Source organism: Coturnix japonica, chromosome 3, assembly GCF_001577835.2.
Source record: "Coturnix japonica isolate 7356 chromosome 3, Coturnix japonica 2.1, whole genome shotgun sequence".
Lineage (NCBI taxonomy): Eukaryota > Metazoa > Chordata > Aves > Galliformes > Phasianidae > Coturnix > Coturnix japonica.
The window spans coordinates 10,935,703-10,959,796 of NC_029518.1; the positions used below are offsets into that span (position 1 = coordinate 10,935,703).

The following is a 24,094-nucleotide window of genomic DNA, read 5'->3' on the forward strand; positions in this document are numbered from 1 at the left end:
TGAAACGCAGTTACATTGCATTGAATATATGTCATTGAAAATTTTTGGGTGAACTTTGGCAGTATCAGTTGTGAATTTATTACAGGGAGCAAATTGCATACCTAAATGAAGTTTGCTTTTCTTTTGTCATGATATCTACAGATCTGTCAGAATCTGCAAGTCTACTGGGATTGTCAGAACCTTAATGTTCTACTAATGGTTAATTGCTATGCAAGGAAAAATGTTTCAAAGGATAATTGTACTCAGCATGCTATGACCTTCATTATTCATATTAAAGGAATGAGAGGAATATTAATGAATTATGTTTTAAACAACATCTAAGCACACTTTTTAAATTGCAGAAATCTTGTCTATAATAAAATATGTGAAAATAGTTTTTCAAAGCATCTTATTTAATTATTGTAAGACTTCCTTATAAAGCTCCAGTAGATGAGACCTAAACATACGAAATTTTGTCTTGTTAAATTACATCTTATAAGCATTTCTGTGACACCTTGCATTTTTCGTTATAGTGGAATTTCTGTGGAGCCATACAACAGAGAGCATGTGTGTAGGATATATGTCTGCGCAGGATGGCAAAGCTAAGGTAAGACTTGAAGAACAGGTTGTAATACAGGAAGAATGAGTGCAGAGGTTAAGGAGAATCTGTATAGGAGTGGAGCATTTCTGATTCCCATTTTAAATTACTGCGATTAACAAATCTACAGTGGTGTATGTATTATGTCAGTTGATATTTGAATAGTTTTGTCTGTCTGATTCAGTTACACTAAGTTTAGCTGTTGAAACTGGAAAAATCATTAACGTCAAACAGTAGAGATTAACCAAAGAGAATGAGAGCCAACTCTTCTATGGAATACAGCACTGAATGGAGAAAAAAGGCAGGTACTACCATGTAGCAACTAGAATATGTGAGAAAGGTGTTTAGACAATGAGATTCATCATGGGGGATGCTAGAAATGGAGACTGAATCATTTTTATAATGTGTAACAATAGCTATTCGAGGCTGAGTGGCCAATCAGAGCCAGTTAAAGGAAGTGACCAAAGCAGGGAAAGAGCTAGTGTAAAAGAAGGCTCACTGATAAGTTAGTGGCAGAGTTTGTGTATTTTCTGGAATACTTACATGTGTTAATACATGTGTTAAAATAGGAGATGCCTGCCAAGATTTTTATACCAGCAGCTACGAGTAAGAAAGGCATCCAGCATTCTGAAGTGAAAATTTCTAGAAGGGTTAATTTTAAAGCCTGGAAGAGAGAAGAATTTGAGGGCCTGGATTTTGTTGGCGCTCTCCAGATGTAGGTGCTTCTTGTGTCACCACTAGGGAGGAAAGTTGAGTCATCGGTAGTGAAGAGGGAGAGGACTATAAAACTCAAATCTTTCTGTTTTTGTTTGGCTTTTTGGGGGTTAAGGTATGCTGTGTTTCATTGGAGATAAAACTCTAATGGAGAATGTGAGAGAAATAATAATGTCAGTAATAGAAAAAACATTAAAAAAAGAGCAAAATTGACATGCTGGTAAAGGAAACGTTGGTAGAGGTGTTAGTGTAGTATTCTCTTTCATTGTGTATGTCAAGTTATTTCTGGTTGAATACGGTGTGTTCTCACTTGTTCTCTTAATATCGGTTGTACATTTTATTGGAAAGGAATCCAAACTCAAACTAAAAGCTCAGACTGAACCAAGTAAAACTAAAGCAAGCTGAGCTGTGGATGTTCTAGTATTCAGTAGTAAATTTAAAAGTTGTTTTATTGTGTGCATAGGAGAATTTCTAGAATGCACAGTGTTAGATTATCACAGTGTGCATACCTGCTTCTGGCTTACACTGCAAGGCTCAAAAGCTGTTTCAAAGGAAGTGTTATTATTTCTCCCTGGTAGTGTCATTCTTATTAATTAATAAATGCTAAATGGGAAATCTATCTGCTAATGAGTACTAGCATGACAGTACCATGCCCAGAGATGTTTTCCTACTCACAGTTGCAACATTTGACATCTGGTGCACATTGTTTTCATACTGCTGGTAAGTTCTCCAGCTGGTAATCTTGATTGTGCTGACAGACACAGCTGCTCCTCTTGGTTCACTTTTAAATTATGCTTTTGACCTTCATTGAAGAGTTAATCCCCCTCCCTTTCTTCCTCCTTTGAGTCTGTGGCCACAAATGCTTTCCAGAGAAAAACCACAAATGCTTTTGCTGCTGACTTCTATTGATCAAAAAAGTCTTCTGTCATAAAAGCTGGAATTCTATTCTGCTACAGCTAGGGCTAAGTTATAGGTGGAAAACTGGGCTTGAAATAGAACACCATATAGTGTAAGTTAAAGAAAAAAATATATATACTATTTTTTCTTTAATAGAGTAACTGCTTTGGTACCGCTAATTTTGATGCTTGCTATGGAAAAAAAATGTTATAACAATAAAAGCATAAGATACCATTTGTTTTTGAGTACTGTAGCAAAATCATCAGATGGCAGCTTGTACAGAAACATGTTGCTCTCCTATTTTTCTTGGGAGGTACGGAACTCCAGTTTTTATTTCTTTCATCAGTCAAGGCCGCAAGTTTTACTCTGCATCCACTGTAATGAATTATATCGATTATTTAGAGGGGTACATACTAAAGAAGAGAGGTCTTCCTTTAATTTCGGTGTGTTTCTTGCTGTATTGGAGGCTAATGCATTGTACATAGCAGCTGGTTGTTACAAATCCAGTACTAAGATAGTGGAGATATCAGAAGCCTTTGTTGCAAGGCAGACCCACTCTGACTGGCTGGATACCAGCTCACCTACAGAAACTAATGTGCTTAAGAGGTGGAAACTTATTCAACCAACTACCAGTAATTCCTTAAAAGCAAAGTGAGAAAGGAAAGTGGAATCAGAGACTGAAAACCATACACCCTAACCTGATGGTGCTTCTGCCTTCTAGCATTGTGAGCTCTCCAAGTACTGATCAGGAGTCAGCCTTTCAACAGGGCATTGTTTGCTTCTGATTAGACAAGACACAGCTGGCCAGTCATCTCCAGACAAGGCTGCATGTGTGCTCTCTAGTCAGTCTGAATGCATAAAATAGCTGAGACTGCAAGAGCTGTAGAACAGTTTTGCACTGTGACTAATAATTGATTTAAAGCATACTTTCTGGAAAGACGTCCAGCCTTTTTTTAGAAAACCAGTTGCTTGAAAAAAATTGTGTTGAATGTTGTTTTAAAATGTCTGGTTGAAAGTTCTTGTTCTTTCAAAATAGTGTAGAGGCTTCCCAAATGAACTAGGTTCACGCCTTTTTTGCTGGTGCAGTCATCTCTGATTGTTTGTCCTGTTACTTGCTTTTGGCTCTCTCTCAGTGCTGAAGCTGTGGATAGCACTGGTAACATCATCTTTACCACCTGCCCAGTGGATATCATCCCAGTCTTTCTCCATGAAGCAGTACTGTGACACATTATTTCACAGGTAGCCCTGTTGGTTAGGAACATGACTGGACCTCCCAAGGTCTCTTGAAGCAACTTCTTTCAGTGACATATATGTAATGATAGAACTGTCACATAATCTGACACTCAGCTGTTTCTAGCCATTAGATGGGACTGCTGAATGTTTGAGGCCTCTGTGGAAATTTCTGACCATAGCCATGAGAAAGATAGAAAATAAAAGTCTGCAGATTTCCTCTGCACTTATCTCATTACTTCTATAGAGGTAACTGCTACATCAGCAAAAGTTATCTTCTTGATTGAAGGCCTGGAAGATGGAAAGTTGTTATGAATTGGAGAGGTAGACGTATTCCTTTCTGGTTTTGTGGTGCTGATCATTAATCACTTGACATAAATTTGAGATCTTTTATAATCTGTTAACTCTAACTCTTTTACCCAAACTTTCTTCTCTTTCTGATACTCTAGTCCTTAGAATAACCTTCCAGATATTTTTAATGGATCTACAGTAGATCCAACAGCAGATCATTGTACTAACTAAAAAGGTCACCCAAGTTCTGGCCTCTTCACTTAATCATTTCAGATTTTCCTGAACTGATCAGGATACATCCTGAGAGCTTGAACAGTTGTCACCATTGAGAAAATATTTTGATAACTACAGTGTTATTTCCTGGAGATTTGTCCACTCTGTCATGGGTGATGTGCAGTATTTGAAATCTTAAGGGCTGATGTAGCATTTGTTGGAGTCATTTAAGTACCACTTTGCTTGAAGGGCTTTGAGACCTTTTGCCAAGTTATGAGAGGAAATGGGCTACTCCTTGGATTCACAATACTGTGATTTAAGATGTAAATACAGAACTAAAGGAAAGGAGATTTGTGGATAGATTACAAGTTGATGGACCTCTCTGAGTTGCAGTCTCTGTTTCTTGTTCTTCGCTCAGCTGAGGATGCTGCAAAGGAAAAGAGATTCCTCAGTGTCAGATAACAGTGCAAATGTACATGTAAGCACATGTATAAACTATATCTTGAAGATTCTGGTCAGTGGAAGGCAATCTTCTTTTGATTTGTTACTGTGTATTTTTGCATAATCAAGCAGAAGCCCTTTTAGTTCTGACAGGGGCTTCAGAGTATTTGCTCACTTGGAGCTCATCACATTTTATGTGCACAGAGTAAAAGGTGTTGGGATGTACCACAGAACTTACATTTTTCTGGGCCCCCAAGTTTTTGTATTATCTTAGTTATTTAGAATGGCTGATGGTGAATTATTTTTACTTGGAAAAAGGGGCTTTCCTGCTGTGTTTTCAGTAGTGTTTTCAGATCAGGTGCTGCCTTTGAGTGAAAAAATCTAGTCTTAATACCAGCAGTGTGCAGTTTTGGTCATGTGTGATCTATATTTGAAGTAATTTGTCAGCTTAGCATGGTTCTTAGTAGATATATACATTTTAAAATGTGACCTGTGTATAAATGCTGTTTACTTTTGCTGTGATTACAAATTCTGCAGTAATTTTGAGGTATTGTTGTAATTCAGCTTTATAAATTTTACTTTTTCTAATAGCCAGATGACCTGGACAACTAACTTCTAAACATCGAGACGTGATGCTGAATGTAATCCAGATTCATTTGCCAGTTTAAGTCTCTGGCACATGTTCAGTTCATGAATTACTAAGCTTTATAATATTGCAGGTTTTCATACTGCAAGACTACATATGCCATTCTTTCAGTTTTCTAGTGAACCAAATTCAAGTCACTTTGCAAGATGTGAAGAAACACAGTGGACAGGGAGATCATTTCCAGTTCATTCCTCCTGTTGAGATTACGTGTTATAATTGGATTTACTCAACTTCATTAACTCTGTAAAGATTAGCAAAATTATTTTCCTCTATGTTCGAAGTCATACATATGGCAAACAATGATTGTAGTGATTGTTGTTGAGTTTCCTGATAACGAGCATCTGTATTTTACTCTGTGAACAAAAGGTTTGTGAGAGCCTTTCTCGGGGAGGAGGGCAGCCAGCCAGTGCTCATTGGGTAGAGAAATACATACTGGAAGAATCCAAATCCTAATTTGAAAATTAGTGGAAAAAATTAAGAAGTCTGGTTAGTTAACAGGAATACTAATTCAAAAAAATTTAGTCATTCATTTAGACTACAGAGACAGTCTTTTAAATTCATGAGAGAGGAAATGTGTATGTCACTGTTACACTGTTTTTTCCCTTTTAATCTTCACTCTTGTCTGCAGACAGGGGAATCATTCAGAGAATCTTACTTGAAAATAACTCTTCACATTCAGCAGGACATCCAGTTCTCTCATAAAGATATTTATACATGTTGGAAATAACCTTCAGTGCTGAGATACCAGTTAAAATATTAGGCATGTCGACCATCATGGAAATTACAGGCTTTGAGATGAGAAGATAAGTTCAATTTTTTTTGGTCGAGTTCTTTCTTGAAGCCAAAAGTTCTGGAACTTTCCTCATATTTGACTATTATATCTTAGGATGGAGCAGAGTAGATGATTTTATATATTTAGGTATGCAAATATAATAACCTGACTTAGCACCCGCAGTTCAGATCAGTGAAAATCACACTCTAAACTATCTGGCCCTATTTTAGAATATCTCTATAATAGCCAGGAGTGGTGAGCTGATTAGATGACTGGTTGGTACATAGCTGCAGATAAATTACATGTATGAATCATATGAAGAGGTTAAAATGCTTTTGTTTTCAACTTTCTTGAAATGTAAGGCTTCATAGGGAAGTTTATAGAAGCACAGGTTGTGTGAAATAATACATTTGACCCATGGAATGAATTTGAGCTCAGAAATTTGCTAGCTTCCTAAACAGTCTGTGTATAGACCTATGAGTGATTCTGAGTTTCTGAACAATATATGGATTTGGTATTCCTTTTGTTTAAGGAGAAAAGTGATAGCAAGTGATTTCATTAACTATGTAAGTTGCTCTGAAAGTAATGCCTTCTATGTATTTCCTTGGAAACTATGACAGATAGAGCTCAATAGTGCTATTTAATAGAGCAAATGTTCAGCTAGAAGGCATTATTTTCCAACATAGATGCTGTGAGCTCTGCATTTTCCCCAGCTATGAACAAGAGCCTGCATGCTGTGCTTGTAAAGACAGATATGCACCAGCAGAGGTGATCCTTCACTTTTGCTGTCACCACTGCTGAAATGCACCACCTACCACCTTACTGTACTCACATTCACTGTTTGCTGTCCGTAAACATTCGGCAAGCACTGATGAATGTCAGTGGGTGCCGTTTGTTCTGCATGGGGGAATTCAGTTACACACCTTTGCTTCATACATGTTTCTGTGTCAGGCACCATTCTGACAGGCTGCCCCTCTGTTGCCATCCATTGCACAGCAACAGCATGTAACAGGATATTGGTGGGAAGGTTCAACATCTACTGCCATATCACCAACATCCACCTCTGATGTTGTGGGCCATCATAGTAAAATAGGAGGCATTACTTTTGGACCAGCCCTTATACATGACGTCCTCAGTCTCTGTTTCATTATATTTCATCTCAATAGTGTAATGAACGGAAAAAGTTCATTTTATAAATTATTCCATCCAGAGCACATCCTGAGCATGTAATAAGAAAACTAAACACTTGAAGTACTCCCTTGACTTGCTTAAGAACTGAATGTGCTGCCATCTGGTAGTTGTACTCTGTTCTCTTGGCAGCATTTGATTGCCTTCAGTTTTCTCATGCAGAGTTGTCTGCTTTTTGGCCTATGCATTATATTAATTAATTCTACACTGTATGTATGCTTTTAATGAAAAAAGAAGCTGTTTTGACAAACTAACGTGAATAAAAGGAGAAAGCTAGGTCTTTAATCACTAAAGGAGAAAAGTTTTTGATATTAGTTGGCCTCAAATTTGTTTCAGAAACTTTATTTGAGAGACATGAAGTAAAGTAAGTCTTGGCACAACTTGTAGTATGTTAAAAAAAAATAATATATATATATATATATATATATATATACAAAAAATGCGTAACTTCAAAAATTGATCAAATGTTCCTGATGAAAAGATGAAATCATATATTGTCCCTGTAGCAGTTAACACTTATTCCAAGGCAGGATGACTGATTAGTTTTGGACTTATGGGGTGGTGGGAAGCTTTCCAGCGCACATCAAAAGAAACCGAGACAGTAACTTTCAGCTGGCAGTGTTTGTAGAAGCAGTGCTGGGGGAGTCAGTTGCTCCACCATTTCATTTTAGTTAGATGGGAAAGAGGGACTGATTTTTGTTTAATTCAGTTTTTTGATGGCAAGTCCACACATGCCAAGAATTGGTATCTGAAGGCCAGTTAGCTTGGTAGTGCTATATAGGTAGGGGGAAAAAAATCAAAATCAAGTACTTAATGTAGCATTTGTGCTCTCTGCTTCTACAAGGCCCTCACCAACCTCATTTTTTCCTAGGGAAACAAATCAAAACATTTTCTTGGGGACAGTAAAGCGTCTTGTCATTCTTGACCTACCTTTCCTCAGCATACTCCTGTTTCCTCAAGAAGAGACTTCCTTGAAGCTTGATGGAGGATGAATTCTGAACAAAAAAATTCTTCTTTTCTTATTTTTGTTCAATTTTCTCCAGATGTGGGCTCATTCAGATTGTAATGCTGATGGATTAATCAAATTCAACCAAAAGCTTTCCAATGTTTCTCTTTCTTGTTTCTTTGTTGTTGCTTTTCAAAAAATATTTTTATATTTTCAGTCTCACTCTAATCCATGGTGCAATCTGGACTTAATGTAAAATATGATGTTGGGGGTATAGAAATGTAACAAGAGTTACAAATAAGTTCTGTGGTTGCATTTTAAATGGCTTCAGTGTTCTTTGAAGTTGTATTTACTCAAGTTCATTCTAATGGCTCGGAACAAAGGAGATGTAATTGTAAGAGTACACTTGGAAATTCATCTGAAGTTGTCTTGACGTGTCAGTTTTATCCTTTGATACTCATTATTAATTAACAAATTTTAAATACTATCATCTGTGTGGCTTTTGCTCTACATAAGACAGACACAAGTGAAAGTAAAAAGTGTGAAACAGGTTTACTTGGTCATACAACGTATGCAAATAAAAAGGTGCAGTTAAAGGCTTTAAGAAAGACTTTGTTATGTGGCTTGAATGTTTCAGTAAGTAGAAGTGTACATATGCTACCATATGGTGTTGGATTTTTTGTTTTTGTCTCTTTATAGATAAATCATTTTTCCTTCTACACTAAATCTAAATATGTTTTTGTATAGGAAATATACCAAAGTATGGACATCTATTTAAATCTAGGTTCTTGATAATATATTGGTAGAATATATATATTGGTAGAATATGTTCTAAAAATACCTGTTTTTCCTCACTTGGCCTTTTTTCCTTTCCTTGCTCAAGATCTTACTGATCTTATATTTAAGAGAAGCTAAGGGGTTTGAAAGGATCTTTTTTTCTTGAAATGGTAAATAAAAACCAAAATGTTTCTGAAAGTCGGAAGATGTTCATATATCGAGCACAAAGGCCAGAGATCAAAATTTAGCAGTGAAACGAAAACCTTTAAATGTTTTAAATTAAATGTCATTCTATAATTTCACTGAAAACATGACTGTCTAAGAGCAGAAACCAGGATACCTTTATCAAGAAGGGAGTTGAATGAAGTTGTATCTAAGATATAAAACATTTCTGGGATGCAGTGAATTGCAGTTACAGCATCAAATAACCTTCTGTTCAGTTGGTGCAAGTTACATTTGTGGGACTTTTATATCACAGAATCATAGAATGATTTGGGTTGGAAGTGGGTCCTTGAAGGTCATTTAGTCCAACCCCCTTATAGCCCATTGCTTCATTGCTTCTTACGCATTTTTCAGCACTTAAACCTTTTAAATGGAATAATGTGCATACAAAAACGTAAGTATATAGTTGGCTTTGCTTAGAGAAAACTGTAATTTCTCACACCAGTAACTTTGCTGTTTTGAGCTTTATATGAGCTTTATATTGTAGTAGGAGTCGTTTCTTCATCCTAATTTAATAATTGCTTCAGCATCAGTTTGTTGGAGCATTAGTGAATCACCTGATGGAAAGCATAACTTGTGCTCCTGCTTCACTGAGACGGGTGGCTGGAGCATCGCTTGAGCTGGTGGCACTTTTTGCCTGAAACCCAGAGAAAAGCTATTTTCAGCCCTACTGCATTTTAGAGTTTCACTAAGGCTCTTTTTTATGTTTTACCAGAACCCATTCAGCAGCTCTGAAACTTGGAAACAGCAAAGTTTGTAGAAACTTGCTTCTGAGTCTTTTCACTGCCTTGGTTAAACATTGATTTAGCCCTTGGCCTATATTAAATCAACTGATATATCTGCAAATGGCTTTGCTGTAGCTCAGAATTAACAGTGCATATGAAAACATAAGCAAGTTTTCTCCTCAGAAAAGATGCCTGTTGACAGAAACACAATTGTTTTTTGGGTACTATTTTTTTCTTACATATATTTTCATCTTCACTAATAAAGGCTAGTAAAGCATGGAATTTCACAGTTACTTTTCTCTTGTTTTCATGCAGAATAATTCTTTCAATTTCCAGTGAACGCAGTCATTCATTTTACCTTTTCTACACATCTGTCATGGTCATTCTCTTCATGAGTTAAACATTGACACAAACAAAATACAAAAGAATCCGAATTGTTTATGGCTTGTCTAGTTTTTTTTGTCATTTGTCCTTTGGGCTGCAGTCACTGAACACGTGAATTGTTCAATGCTCTGTGTCCTGCATAATTTTGCCTTTCATTGTATTTGGTAACACTCTCTTGACTTTTCCACAGACTCACATTTCAAGACTTCCTCCTGGAGCGGTGGCAGGACAGTCAGTGGCAATAGAAGGAGGAGTATGCCGACTGGAGAGCCCAGAAAGCTGAACAGTTGATTCCTCACATCATTGCAAAGAATGTGAATGACATTTTCTACATTAAGTTTTTTTTTGTGTGTCTTAACAAATGTTGGAAATTCTACTCTTGCTTTACACCCCATCTTACCATCTTGTGCTCCATAACTTGAGACAAGTGCTGCTGTAGTTTTATGTTCTCACTCTGTGAATGGGACCGTGTGCATGTTCATTTTTTACCCTGATAAAATAGGACCTCTTCCCAGTTGTACAAAGATTATATACGATTAGTGATTACGTTATCATTGTTTTATGTTTGAAAAATATCTGAAAGTTAAAACGAAATAATAATTTAAAGATGTGGTCACAATTGTCATTCATCTTCTAAATTTAAAAGGAATGGGCCTTTGAAGTGGATATATAAGTATGCAAAAATGATTATGGCTTCAAAGTTACTCAGTGGTTTAAGGAAATCCAGTGGTGGTTTAAACATGGGTTGTTTTCTTCCTCCCCAATAAGGAGGATTTTTTTTTTGTCAGAGAATGGTTTCAGTGAAACAAACTAGAGCAAAATTAAGGCTAGAATTGTTCTAAATAATCTTATAAGTCATATCTCTGTTTCCAAACTAAGATGTTAATAGCTTCAAGCTGTATCTATTACAAAATGCTATATGAAAATAATGTATCGTAATGCAGTCTTTATGTATAATGGAATATTACAATGTAAATAAGAAAACAAAGTTTATGGAAAGATTCAATATTATTCTTTGCTTCTGTTTTAAATCTATTTTTAAGAGAGGTACAGAAATGAGCATATTACTGGATGCAAAGTGCAATGTGTATTGAATGAATGCTGGGAGGTCTGATACTAGCTTTCTTATGGATAAAGCAACTTCCTAAAGTCCAGCCACAGCATGGGTATTTATATAACTGTGTGTAACATGTATGTACTGTGCATAAATTTACTGTAATTTTTTTACACCTTCAACAAAACTGCAGTATAAAACAGTGTAAACTTTGTCTGCCTTGTGAAGCATTGGCAGCTGAACTGCCTTTTGTCACCAGTTCTAATGCGTTATCCAGATCGCCTGTCCTAAAAGTGACTTCTCGCATACAATCTTCCATTCAGTACTTCTTTCTTCACAGCACTGGCAGCAATAGAAGACTTTTGTAATTAATTCACTGTCATGATAAGTATGCCAAAGAGAAACTAAATTAGTTGATCTTTTCCCCTGGTGGATATTGATAATTCTGTTTTCAGAAATAGTGGATGAATAGGTATTCAGACTGTATTCGCTTAATTGGGCATTGTACTGTCCTCTTTTGTAATGTTGTGCCTGCCTATAACAGACCTACTTGACTGCTGATGAAATGGTTACATTGATTGTAGTACCAATGTTTCATGGATAAAAATCTTAATACATTTTTTTTTTAGTAGCTTGAATTCATTTTCACTCTTATGTTAAATAATACATTGAGATATGTTCTTATTTGTGTCTGATTTTTTTTTTCAGTCATGACATTGTAGTCCTATAATTTAAGATATTTCTATGAATTCTTGTAAATAACATGGAATGAGCTTTTTGCATCTATCTAAATCACGCATTGTGCATCTGTCTGAAGTAGCTTGTGCTGAGGTGTCCATGTGCATCCTTGGAGGTACAGCCAGACTCTGGTGTGATAGAGTGAAGAAGTGTGGTTTACGCCAGTTAGGGTTTGGCAGTGCAGAGTACAACACTTCAGTAATGTTCTAACAATTCAGTTCAGTTGTCAGAGCCATTGAAATTACTCTAAAGTACAACATTAAGTGATCGTGTGGGTGCTGCACACTATGATCTGCGAAGGAGAGTTATAATCCTTGTGAATTGGTATGTACCCATATTAGAAAGTGGCAGATTTTTTTTTGCAGAGGTTAAAGCGATGGAGCAAACCATTCAAGTGCTTTTCAGTATTGCCTTTGTAGAAATACTGGCATAAATTCACTTTCATGTAACAAGGAATGCAGAAGGGCTTGGACTATGTGTAAACTGGTAAGTTGTTTCTTCCACTTACTTGCTTAATGTCTCCTTGTGGAGACCTGGATACCAATTTACGATCTTTTTTTCCCATGTGCTATCTCAGAGTTTTATTTTTCTGTGAATTCATACACATGCGTATATAAATGTAATTGTAACTCAAAAATCAGTATGTTTAGCTTTTCTTTTGCTTTGATTTCTATGCGATATTCCAATCAATTACTTCCTAAGCAATTTTTGTGGAAAAAAAAGCCAGGCTGCCGTGTGGAATTATGCAGGTGGTGTTGTTTGAACTTCAGCAGTGTCTCTTTTCATTGTCCAGCTTTTCCTTCTGTCTGGCTAGAGAAAAAAGGCATTCTTCTGCTGAGAATCACAAGAAAGGCACAGAGCACAAACCAGGTACAGAGCTGACTTTCTACATTTGGTACTCATGAGAAGGAAACTCTCTTAGGACATTTGCATTTCTGCATCAGTAATGATGAAGACTGGCAGGAGCACAGCTTCCTATCATCCTACTCCCACTCCAGCCAATAAGAGATCTTACGCTGCCTTAATTGTGGGTCTAATTCAGCTTCCACGTCTACTTTGGACTTCAGAAGGGCTTAATGAAAAGTAAGTGGTAGAGGATAGACACTTAGCAATGAAGTGATCTGTAAGCTCTTGTACGTGACAAGTAACCATTGCCACTGGCACAAGCAGAAACAGTCGAAAAGGAAATTACACAGTTAGCAGAAGCTGTCTAAAATTATAAAGGAAGGATAACCAGATGAAATGCATATAAATACAAACAATTTGAATACTCTTGTTTTTATACTCAAACACACAATTACATGTCCTTGGTTATTTTGTAGCAGACAATTTGGTGCCGGAGTAGTCACTAATCTGTCATAATAAATTTTACTTCTGAGAGCTTGTAATAGCCTCTCACAGTAAAATTTAGTGGTGATCTGAATTCCATTTTGTGTATTCTGTAGGTATGAAGAGTATGTTTCTCTGCTTATGGACTTATCTCTATAACGGGTGTGAGATGAAAGTGATTCCACTGGCAAGGAAGAGGAATCCCAGTTCAATGAAACTGCAGCCATTCCCTATGTAAAGTCTGATATGGGAGATACTGTGGTTGAAGGAGGAGGAAGCAGAGACAGTTAAAAAATATCAAGGGTATTAACAAGGCTGTGGTAATTGCTGTTGTTAACTAAAATGTATGTTAATAGCACAGTCCGGATAAGAGTCCAAAACCACTGAGTGTTATGGTATTAGAAGTAGAATAGGTGCAGCCACCAGCATTTCTAGCAGGTCTATAGATAGCACCACTGGCTAATAAGAACTGTTCTTTTTCCTCCATTTTTTATTATTATTATTATTTTAACAGAAAACCGTAGGAGTTGGAGGTTGTTCTGCTCTGATAGCTCTGTGCTTGATCATTTGCTCCATCACAGGACAGCACAGAGTTAAGGAGCACTTTTATTGTCTAAGGACCTATAGTGATGCAGCATTCATCTTCCACCTAACCTGGGCAATTATCCCCTATAAAAATTAGCTAGATCACTTAATAGTGATTGAGCCCAGAAAATATCTGTCATGTGCCTAAACAAACCACATAAAATGGTGAACATGTAAGCAACAGCTATGGTGAGACTTGCTTTCCTATGGCTTTGTATCTTGACCACAACACCTTTGGTTGCCTCAGAAGTCTTTTGTGTGATGGCAATGCAATACATGTATTGTATGTCCCATGCCCTGAACTCTTTCACTAACTTTGAAGTTCACAATTCCTTGCAAGGCTGTGCTCTTTGTTCTGTGGTTCCCATCTCAATACGGAAGTGCCAGATGCCCAGTCTCCTCCGTCTCCAGATGCTGCAGTATCTTCAGCCAACTCTCCTGCCCCCCGTGTTGACATGCATTACTGCACGAGAGCACATGTGTTGTGGTGGGTTAAGTGGCTCCTGGATCTTGGCTGCTGGTCTCAAGGGTGAGAATAACTCCCAGGATGCAGGTAGGCAACGAGTAGCTGTCAGATATGCGGTGGTCTTCAGATTTGTAGAAATAGGCCAAGGGAGGCAGGAAGTCCTCAGATACTACACATGATAGCGTGAGACTGTAAGCATGGTTTCCAGGCTAAAAGAGTTTGAAGAAACTGCTTTACCTTGCTTCTTAATCAGGGTACGAGAAGCTTGAGACTAAGCAACCTGCACCAAAAGTTAATATGATCACCAGTCCCTTAGGGATGATGGATGGGGAGGGTCAGGCTCCAGCTGGCCTGGGGAGAAAACAGTACCAGCGCTCAGCTGTAGTTTGTATAAACCTGCAAAAGGCTATGGGTGACACGTCCTTGTGTGGTTAACCCTACCCCTTTTGGGTTCTGTCAATCAGCTATAATATATTGTAATAGATATTTAGGCTAATGCTGCCCTGTGCATTGCACTCCATCACACTTGTGTAAATGTCCACGTACTTACATAGAAAGAAACCAGCTAAGCTCTCTGAAACAAAAGGCCTTGTGAAGTTGCTAAAATGCAATTCTCAGAAAGCACTACGTGAAGGCAAATGTTTGAAGTGAGATCGTGTCTCCAGTGAAGTCACTAGGAGCTCAGCCATCAGCTCTGGCAGAGCCAGGACATCGCCCTTTGAAGTGTTTCTCTTAGAGGAGTCAAACATTATGAGTCCCTTAATGCTAACACTGGAGACTTCTGAAATGAGATTGAGCAAGATGTTTGGATGACTGATGCTTATTTTTCTGGATTATCTGGGAATATCTGGTGGGTGTGCCGAGTTTGAGAAGTTAGGTGGAAGAATCAACATGCAGACTTTCCTGTTGCAAACAATTTGAAGTCAAGCTATAACTTTGCTCCAGACGGAGCTCTTTGCTAGCCAAGGACTTTCAGCACTTTCTTATAGTTTAAATATTTTTCTCTAAAAGGGATAATTTTTACAGTTCTTGCTTCCCTTCAGAGGTTCTGGAGTAGTATGGGATACACTGTGTGGTACAACACAAACATCAGCAAGGGTTTGGGTTTGCTTTATCCAGCTTACCAGTGGCAAAACCACCATATTCAGTGTGAAGTGACAATAAACCATCAAACCAGTCTGTGCTGTAAAGTCTGTGCTTACTACCACTGAAATAGAAATGTTGCTACATGTTTTGGGTCACTTATGGAAGGTTCTGAGCTGTTGTTTTCACTGATTCTCACTAGCAAACACATTTCCACTGCCCACATATTATTAAGCCTTTTACCTAAGTCTGTTTTGCTGGTGATGGTGCTTGGTAAGTGATCTCTGCTTCTTAATTACACCTGAATTTCCATCCCCACTGAGTGGCAGTGAGAAACAAAGCACTGCACATGTACCTACAACTTAATCAAGGCTAAATCATAAAGAAAAGTTTTGCAGATCATCGCTTATTGAGGTAGTTCAGTTTTCTCTTGGATCAATGAACTGCATTTTGGGCCTGGCAGCTGCAGGCTTGGTAGGTCTGTGCTCAGTGTTATTAGTACTTCTGTTGGATATTGCTCTTACTCTGTCACTGCTACAATGCGCCCCATATTTTGTAGGGGAAAAATAAAACCAACATGTTCATAAAATCGCATCCTTTGCCTGATCTTGCAGGAATCGAGTCTAGTGAGGTGCAGTTCTCAATGCGACGAAGAAATAGTTTCTGAAGCTTGGAAGCTAATCCTTTCCAAAGGCGGTGAACTCCTGTGGGGAGATAAGAGCACGCCAGATCCTGAGGTAATTAGCGGTCAGTGCTGGGACATGAAGGCCTTTGAAACAGTGTGCGTGTCTGAGGAGGGAAGGGATATTGTTTCAAACCCCACGTGTAGTGTATTAACGCATCATGTAATTCCTATGATAGAAAATTAGCTAACCAGAAGACAGACAATGCCAGGTACAGCAGAGAAGGATTTATGATACATGGTTTGAAATAAAGTTACAATTAGAAAGCTGTAAACCACCTCACTCCCCAGGGAGAAGAAGGATAGAAAAAAAGTGCCATTTTTGAGTGTACTCTTTGCACATCACACGAGTTTTTTTTAAGGTAAACTTCAAGCATCTTGACAAACATGAGGGAGTTGCCTAAATTAGAAAAGAACTCAAAGTAAGGAAACTCCCAACTATAAATGGTAAACAAAAACCCAGGGGGAGCTTCACTGTCAGAAACAATATGTGAGGGGCAGAAAGCAACTGAATTGTTTCCTTGGCCAAACTGTGACTCAGAATTACGAGTTTAGGTATGAACTAATTCTGTTTTCTTCCGTTGGTATTTCTTTTATTGGAATTGTTTTTTATTCTGAAACAAAGATGCTTTCTTTGTCTTGCTAGTATACCACTATTTTTACTTTAAATATCCCTGGAGTCACAGAAACTCATTTAAAATGAAGATGCTGTTACTTCTGGGGAGACGACAAACCCAGATAGGGGTGTCTGTATGGACCCTGCAGGAATACGGCACCTGAATGTGTTCAGATGTCTGGTAGATTTTCAATACTGAAAAGCAGTCCCTGTTCTCAGTGTTCAGCTGGCATTGTGTGCTCCAGAACAGCTTGGTTCATGATTAAGAACTTGTTAGGTTGGTGCAAAAAGTGATTTTAACCACTTCATTTGCCTTTTGTTTTTTTTCCCTGGACTTTTCATAAATGGCAATCATCTAATCTATTATATGGTATGGCAAGTTTTACGCTGTGAAGAAGCCAATGCAGCCCTGGAGGCTGCTGGTAGCAGGGCAGCTGGTGAGAATGATGAAGGAACCACAGCTGCTTTATGAAGTGGTCAAGTTTAGGTTTTCCACTTGGCAAATTCTCCATCAGTGATGTCCCTCCATTGCTGCATGTACAATCTTTTTGCTAAGAACAATACAGTTTTCAAGTAATTTTACCATGGCAAACTGTGGATCTATTGTATAAAACCAGATAAGCTTTTTGGAACAGGGCATATAACAGATAGACAACAAAATATTTTCTTTCTTCATTGAAGTCTCTCCTGTGGCTGGAAAGAAGACACAAGCCTTTTAACCCTACCTGATAACTAATGAATCCTCCTCACCCTGAATAACCCCAAACCAACAAAAAGGCAAAAAGTCTTTCAAGTGAAAACTGAGATTTTCTCATCATTGTGTTTTTTGGTTATTAATATTTCAACAGCAGACAGGCTGCAGGACCTTGTTTTTACTTCCTGATGTGCAAATGAGGATACCAAGGACATTTGATTTGATTTTGGTCTGTCCTGCCAGGAAAAGGAGTGCAGTAACAGTTGATAGCAGCTCTTCCCTCCCAGCATGCTGCCTGGGGAGGTAGCGCTGCACTGAGAGCTGTGCAGGCTCCAACCCTCTTCTTGACAAGGGTGTGATGAGCCCTTCCAGTCTCACGGGAGAGAAAGCTTGGGATTTCCCCATCCTGGGCTATAGCTTTGTTGACAAGCTTATTTTTCACTTTAGCATAGTAAATAGAGTGTATCTCCTGTTTGGTGATGATTCATCTCTAATTGTGATTAATAATCAGAATTCCATGCTTGTCTGCTGCTTCCTCCGTGCTCTGCCAAAGCGAGTAGGCTCTGCTCTGAACAGCTCCATCTGTTGGCACCACATCTCTATAGCAAAAAAGAAAAACAAACGGATTTATTTGACAACGCACGGAGATTGCAGTGTCCGACGTGGCCGCAGGGCGGTACCTCAAGCAGCGACCCGGCTCTTCAGGCACGGTTTCAATATCAGAGCTAACGCACTTGGTCCCATTGCATCGTGCTACTCCCAGTTCCATCCTGCTTGCGTGCTTGAGGGCAGAGGTGTGAGCAGGGCTCGTGTCCAAGCAGGGCAGAGCATCAGCCCGTTGTTGCGTGCTGGTACCTAAATCCTTGTCATGTTTCCTTGCCTAGGATGCTGAGTGTGTCTTCAGCATTAAGCCTCCATGTGGTGGTCTTTGCCTAAAGTACTGCTCAGGCAGGTTAAAGTTCAGCACAAACTTGCTTCTGTTTTTAAGGACCTAAAGCCCACTGCCAAGCACCAGTAAATTCAGCCATCTCTGTGGTGGCTGTGGATGTCTCAGGCTCAAGGCTTACTGCTGTCTGCAGCTTACACTGGGCTGGCATTGATGGGTACAGCTTCATTTCCTTGTAATTGTCTGAAGCTGGAGCTATGAGAAATAATAAGATTAAAACATACTCACAAGCAGATAGTTTTGCCTTGTGTGGTTCATACAGGTTTCTGCTTCAAAGAAATAATTATCTGCCTTCCTGAAAATGTTTTGTTGTTCACTGTTCTTGGTGTGTAGATATGAACAGGCTCACAGAGTATCCAGTGCTTGACATCAAGGTATGGGTATTTTCAGTACTGACATTTCTTATGTGTATCCTGATCCTATAGTCTTAAAGCAAGAATGAGGCTCTCCTCATTCTACAGGTTTATTCTTTGTTATTTGTTTTTAACTACATTTTCTTCCTTAAGGGACATCAGATGTTCCAGGTATCAGAAAGCAATATATCTTTATGATGAGAGCAAATATTCTGATTTTTGGCAGAGGGTTTTTTTTTTTCCTCCTCCATAAAAGGGAAAAGAAACGTACTAGCAAAATGAATACAAACAGTTGGTTTCTCATGCTGTCACATGCAGCATGCAATTCTATCCAGCCTCATTTGTGAACGAACAGTTCTAATTACACAGATGAAAAATGATACTTAAAAAGAAACAAAACAAAACAAAACGCTGTGCACTTTGTTTGCTTATCTTCAGTTGTGATTGTCCTTTGGAGACTGCAGCCCGGGCCAGAGCTGACATAACCCAAGACAGATTACTTCCATGAACTTCAGTGAGAGTTTGGGTTGGACTATGCAATATTGCAAAACATTGTGCCTCTCAGAAGGGTGTGAGTATAAATTATTCATGGTACAGGCTTTAAAGAGTGGGATGTGAACAATATGGCGGTCACTACAGATTGCCAGACTTCTCTGCCTGAAAATGGGAACACCTCTGGGCATTCTGCTGCTCTCTGGCATGGGTTGGATTGCCTTTACTTGGACGAGCAACAACAATGAACAGAAAGGCACTGGTTAGCATTAGCAAGCTATGGAAACATGTTTTCCTTCTGAGAATTAAAAGACAAGAGAATAAGAAAACAGTTTCCCCCCCATTCCACTGCCACATTCCCATGTTGGAAGGCAGGCTCTCTGCTATCCTCTCACTGCCATAGGTTTCTTGATTTCGCAGCTGCCTGATGTTGCAGAGCAATTTCCAGCCTCCTTCAAGATGGTCTACACTTCTGCAGCTGTGATTGTGATGATTGTGGCCATATGTGTCAGGACTAATCTCTTCCAAAGAGCTGAGTTGCAAAGAGACAACAGGCAGTTTTAATGGTGGGCACATTTCTGGTAGGTGTTTGGATGATGTGTTGGGAGTTAAAAAGATCAAGGAGTCAAGTTGATGGAGCACATTGTAGGTGGGGAAAAAGAGAAAAAACTAAAATCGAGCTATTTCCACTTCAGAAGTCTTTTTGGTTGTATTTGTAACAAAATGAAGTTGAGATCAGAGAAAGCAGCTACGTCCCCCATTCTGCCTGCTTGCTGAGCTACCCAGACCGATTTGCTGCAGGCCTGAGATGACTTCTCGTTCTGAAGAAAAAGCACTGCCATGGCTTGGGAAATGTGAGCAAGTCTGACTTTGGTTATGGAAAAGCTACCAGGCAGAAGTATGAGAAGGTTGCTGGTAAATCATTTACAAGAAAGTATCTTGCTCGGCATGGGGTTTTCAATGAGGGGGTCATATTTAATGACCTGCTTCAAATGTTATTATAAATCATTACTTCCTCACCCTCTAAATCACAGCTGCCTAATGCTCTGTATGCTGTCCCATTAGAAATGCCACTAACCTGTGAACATGTTGGAGTTTGGAGCCATGTGGCCCCGTGGGATGGTGGGAGGTGCAGAAACATGAGGAGCCATCAGGCATCCCAGGGACTGTGCCTGTCCATCACTCAGCTCCTGTGTTTCCATAGCACTGGCTGCCTCTGTGCAACACAAGGCCTTGGGGAGCATTTTGACAACTAGTCCTGAGTAACCTAAATGAAAGCATGTCCCTGCTGCAGAAACAAGAACAGTTTTCAGGAGGATAAAGACGGCAAGTGTTCAGCCTAGATTGAATGATGCCTTTGAGTTATGCAGGGAAACGTCTTCCAAGCTGCATAATAAACCTCATGCCTGCCCGGGACGGTCAGCAGGGCTTCAGCTGTAAACTGCATGTTGCTATGGGAGACTTGTCTGAAATAATGTTCTTTTGATGGGCTTAATTGTGGTGGAACAGATTACTGAACTAATCTCGCTTGTCCAGGCAGGGACCTGAGGCACTTATGCTGAAATAGTACTAATGTTTGGTGCAATTGCACAGGCTTTTTCTGACTCCACTCCACTGAGCAGCACTGAAGTGCAAAAGACACCCCTGCCCACTCTGTTTATTTGTTCAACACTCCTACACCTCCTTTTTACTTAATGACACGAGACATTGGCTTGCTTGGCAACCTCTAATGACAGCTTAAGTCTCACCACCCTCTACTAATTGTGTGGTGTTAAAAATACAAGATTTTCTAAACAAGAAGCAGCAGTAAGTGAATGCTGGGAATGGTTCTCCTCCATAACATGTTTACTTTGTCCTACACCGTTGTTTTGGAAGTTGCTGTTTGCATAGAAAATGAGTAGAAAGCCTGGTAGGTCTAACTTGACTCTTTCTAAGTATGTTTTCTGGGGATCATCGTGCTGGCTGAAACACAGGCTGCTTCTCACAGTGAAAGATGTGAACTCAAAATGAGGTCACCAAACTTTGATTACAAGATACGTGGAGGCCTTTCAATTAAAATTGGCCACACTGCTGTAAGATAGTTATTACTGGTCAGACACTTCCTGAAATACTCAACAACTCCCATAGAGTGGTGTCAGGAGCTAAAATTACTAGTGTTTCTGTGGGGTTTTTTAAAGGCCTTCTGTTCCACCAGCCAATGTATCAGCAGTGGTCGATATTTTCTCGTGTTGGTTTGCAGGGAAACAACAGGAAGAATCCTGAATGAGCTATTTGTAAACTGTACTACAATGAACATTCATCAGCTTCTGATGAGAGCTTCTCGCCTATAGCAAAGCTATGCTGGATGGGAGGAGAAAATGGCTTTGTGTTCAGTTTGTACTTCAGTCTGAACCTCAGATCCGCACAGGATGCTCTGAGGACCCTTGGCAAACACTCTTAGGGAGCTGTCATAGGAAAATCCAAAGGTAAGTGGTCTACAGTGTCATCACATTGTAGCCAGCCTTTTGTCAAGAACACAAAATAGCTCAAACTCCAAACCAGTGTAACTTATGTGGAACAGAAATACAGCCTTTCTCTACCATGATCCTATGCCAGAGCCTCACTGCTCGTTCTGAGAAGAAATTTTCCTAATATCCAACCTGAACCTGCCCTGACAGAACTTAAGGCCATTCTCTTTGTTTTAACATATAGGTTTGTGTGCCCCTCACTTCTGTTTCCCTATAAGTGAATAGTACGTGGTTTGTATTTGCTGTGAATCTGCAATATTGCAGAAAGATTAATCATACACTCCTATTTTCAGCTGATGTTTGCTTTATTGGTATGGTGGTCTTGTAGCTCTTCTGAAATACTTGCAAAGGTGTTTTTTGTTTTTTAATAGAAATAAATACTGACTTTCAGTGGAAATAGCCAGCTCTTTGTGTTGGTTGTAATTGAATGTCCTTTGCAATGCTGAACTAATGATATATTTGAACTCTTCTAAACGATTGTCTTAGATAACCATAGAACACTGCATCACTGTTGGGTAGTTCAATTTATAACCATCTTTAAAAGCAGTTTGCTTTTCCATTTCCTGCATGAGCTGGTTACACCAACCAGAAATTACCATTGTGCTACTAGGTTCTGTGTTGGGTCCTGGACAAGGCCAAGAACTCTGTAGCTGGGCATTCGGCTAGTGGGGGCCCTGCTGGGCTTTTGTGTTGATGCACTTCTAGATTTATCAAAGAGCAAATTAAAAAAGCACCATTTGGCCATTGGCATGTTTTGTGCTTGCTATGTAGTTGTGTTTGGTTTGAAAAAGCCACCTAGAACAACTTGCTCCCTCTCCCTGCAGAAAAATTTCTTCCCCAACCCCAGGTTTGCTTCTGCCAAAATTCACTTGAAGTAGATTTACGGTGGCTTTATGGGCCTCCAGGCTGTAGCATCTCATCACGATGAGATGGAGAAACATGGGTAGTTGCTGAGGTTTGCTGCAAGAGATGGCTGTATGGGGAGTAGAGTGCAGTGTCATTGTTCCAGGCCACTAATGAGGACTGCTTATTAACATTGATTTTGGGGGAGTAAGGGATCCCGAAGTCCTACTGCCTGCTGCACTGCCTTCCTGGCACATGACTGGGTAAGGTTTGAAATCCCATTGTTTCCTGGAGACACGATGCAGGCAGGGCAATGCACCAGAGCATTTGTGTCCAGAAACCAAAACCAAATAACCTGGTCTGCTCTATTCTCAGTTTGGGTGTGAGGCTTGCCATGTCCTAGCATAGTGCAAGCAGAAACTAATTGCTATTCTGTGAGGGAAATAAGCATGTATGCCCACATGTAAATTATTTGGGGAACAAGATGCCCTTCTGCAGACAGTTTTCTGAAAATTACTTAATATAGGAAAGTTGTATTTTTCACGTCTGGCTCCTGAACATTGTTTTTCAGTTACATGGTACTTTCTGTAATAAGCAATGAAAATTCAGGCACAAGGGTATAGTGTGTGTTTGTTCCATGAAGTTCGGACCATGTTGATATTTTGTGAAAAAAAAATGAAAAGCTCATTTAATACCAGTCCAGCTATTTATACCTCTTGCACAAACTTAAACATAACAAAAAAATGCAACATAACTCATGAAGCAAAGGAGCGTCTTTGCCAAGTGTAATATTTGTATTTGGAAACATGGTCTATATTGTATGAAGCAGTAGCCTTCTAACTGCCTCCAAGGTTTCTTTTGGCTGATGTTTATCCAAACAGTCTTGCTCTTCATTCATTTTAATCGCTGAGAGGGAGCTGAGTGTTTTTTCACTGGAAGACTGGCAAAGCTCAGTCTCAGCTCTTTTGGCTGGCGCCGAATGCCCTCCTCCACTTGCCAGAGTGCAGGAAGCCTCACCATATGCCAGCAGTGGGCTGACATGCACAGCCCTGATGCATAAGTGCCTGCCTGCTCTGCTCTGCTGCTGTTCAGTCCCATCCCAAAGTTTTGTGTGCTGACATCTCTGTTCTCCCTTCGGTTTTGCCCTGTGCGTCCCGTAGATCTTGCACAATTGAAAGAAGAGAGTCATGGCACCTTCGTTTAATGGAGGCAATGCCCTTTGCCATCACGTCCATGTACAACTTGAGCAAAACTGCTGGGTGTGGGAAAAGCGCTTGCACTGGTGCCATCAGGGAAGGGAGGAGTTTGTAAAGTTTAGAAGTTTGGAAAGTTTGCAACTCAGAAATGTTCACCAGCCTCTGCACTGGAGACTGTAGCAGTCAGCTAGAAGATGGGAAACACTTCACCTTTGGCTGATGTGGTAAAATGTGGGCTCTTACTTTTTGTAAGTGAGGCTGGTGTCTTGGTCACTTTATTCCCCTCTAGGAGAGGTTAGCAAATATTCTCAGTTCCTTTTTTCCTCCTCAAGCTCTTCTAAAAGTAATACTATTGTTAAATAATGTAGATGTATGGTTGTCCAGACTACAAGACTACATTTAAGCCTTACTTTGTTAAGCTTAATTCACTCAGACCTGTATAAGAAGTTAAGCATGTGCATGAGAGATTGCAGGGCAAGCTCTTCAA

At 39.3% G+C, this 24,094-nt stretch overlaps 1 protein-coding gene across 7 annotated transcripts in view; it reads left to right on the plus strand.

Moving 5' to 3' along the window:
• The window catches only part of TASP1 (taspase 1), a 66,938-nt gene extending 55,177 nt beyond the window's left edge, over positions 1–11,761 (plus strand). For 6 of the 7 annotated variants that reach the window (XR_001553817.2, XM_015857134.2, XM_015857139.2 and 3 more), the window contains 2 exons: positions 513–586; positions 10,214–11,761. Coding sequence is in view for 6 of the 7 variants with exons in the window: in XM_015857134.2 (XP_015712620.1) it covers positions 513–586; positions 10,214–10,306 (167 nt within the window). In the remaining variant the exon portion in view is untranslated. The other variant, XM_015857138.2, reaches the window with a different exon arrangement.
• Positions 11,762–24,094: the final 12,333 nt, after the last annotated feature.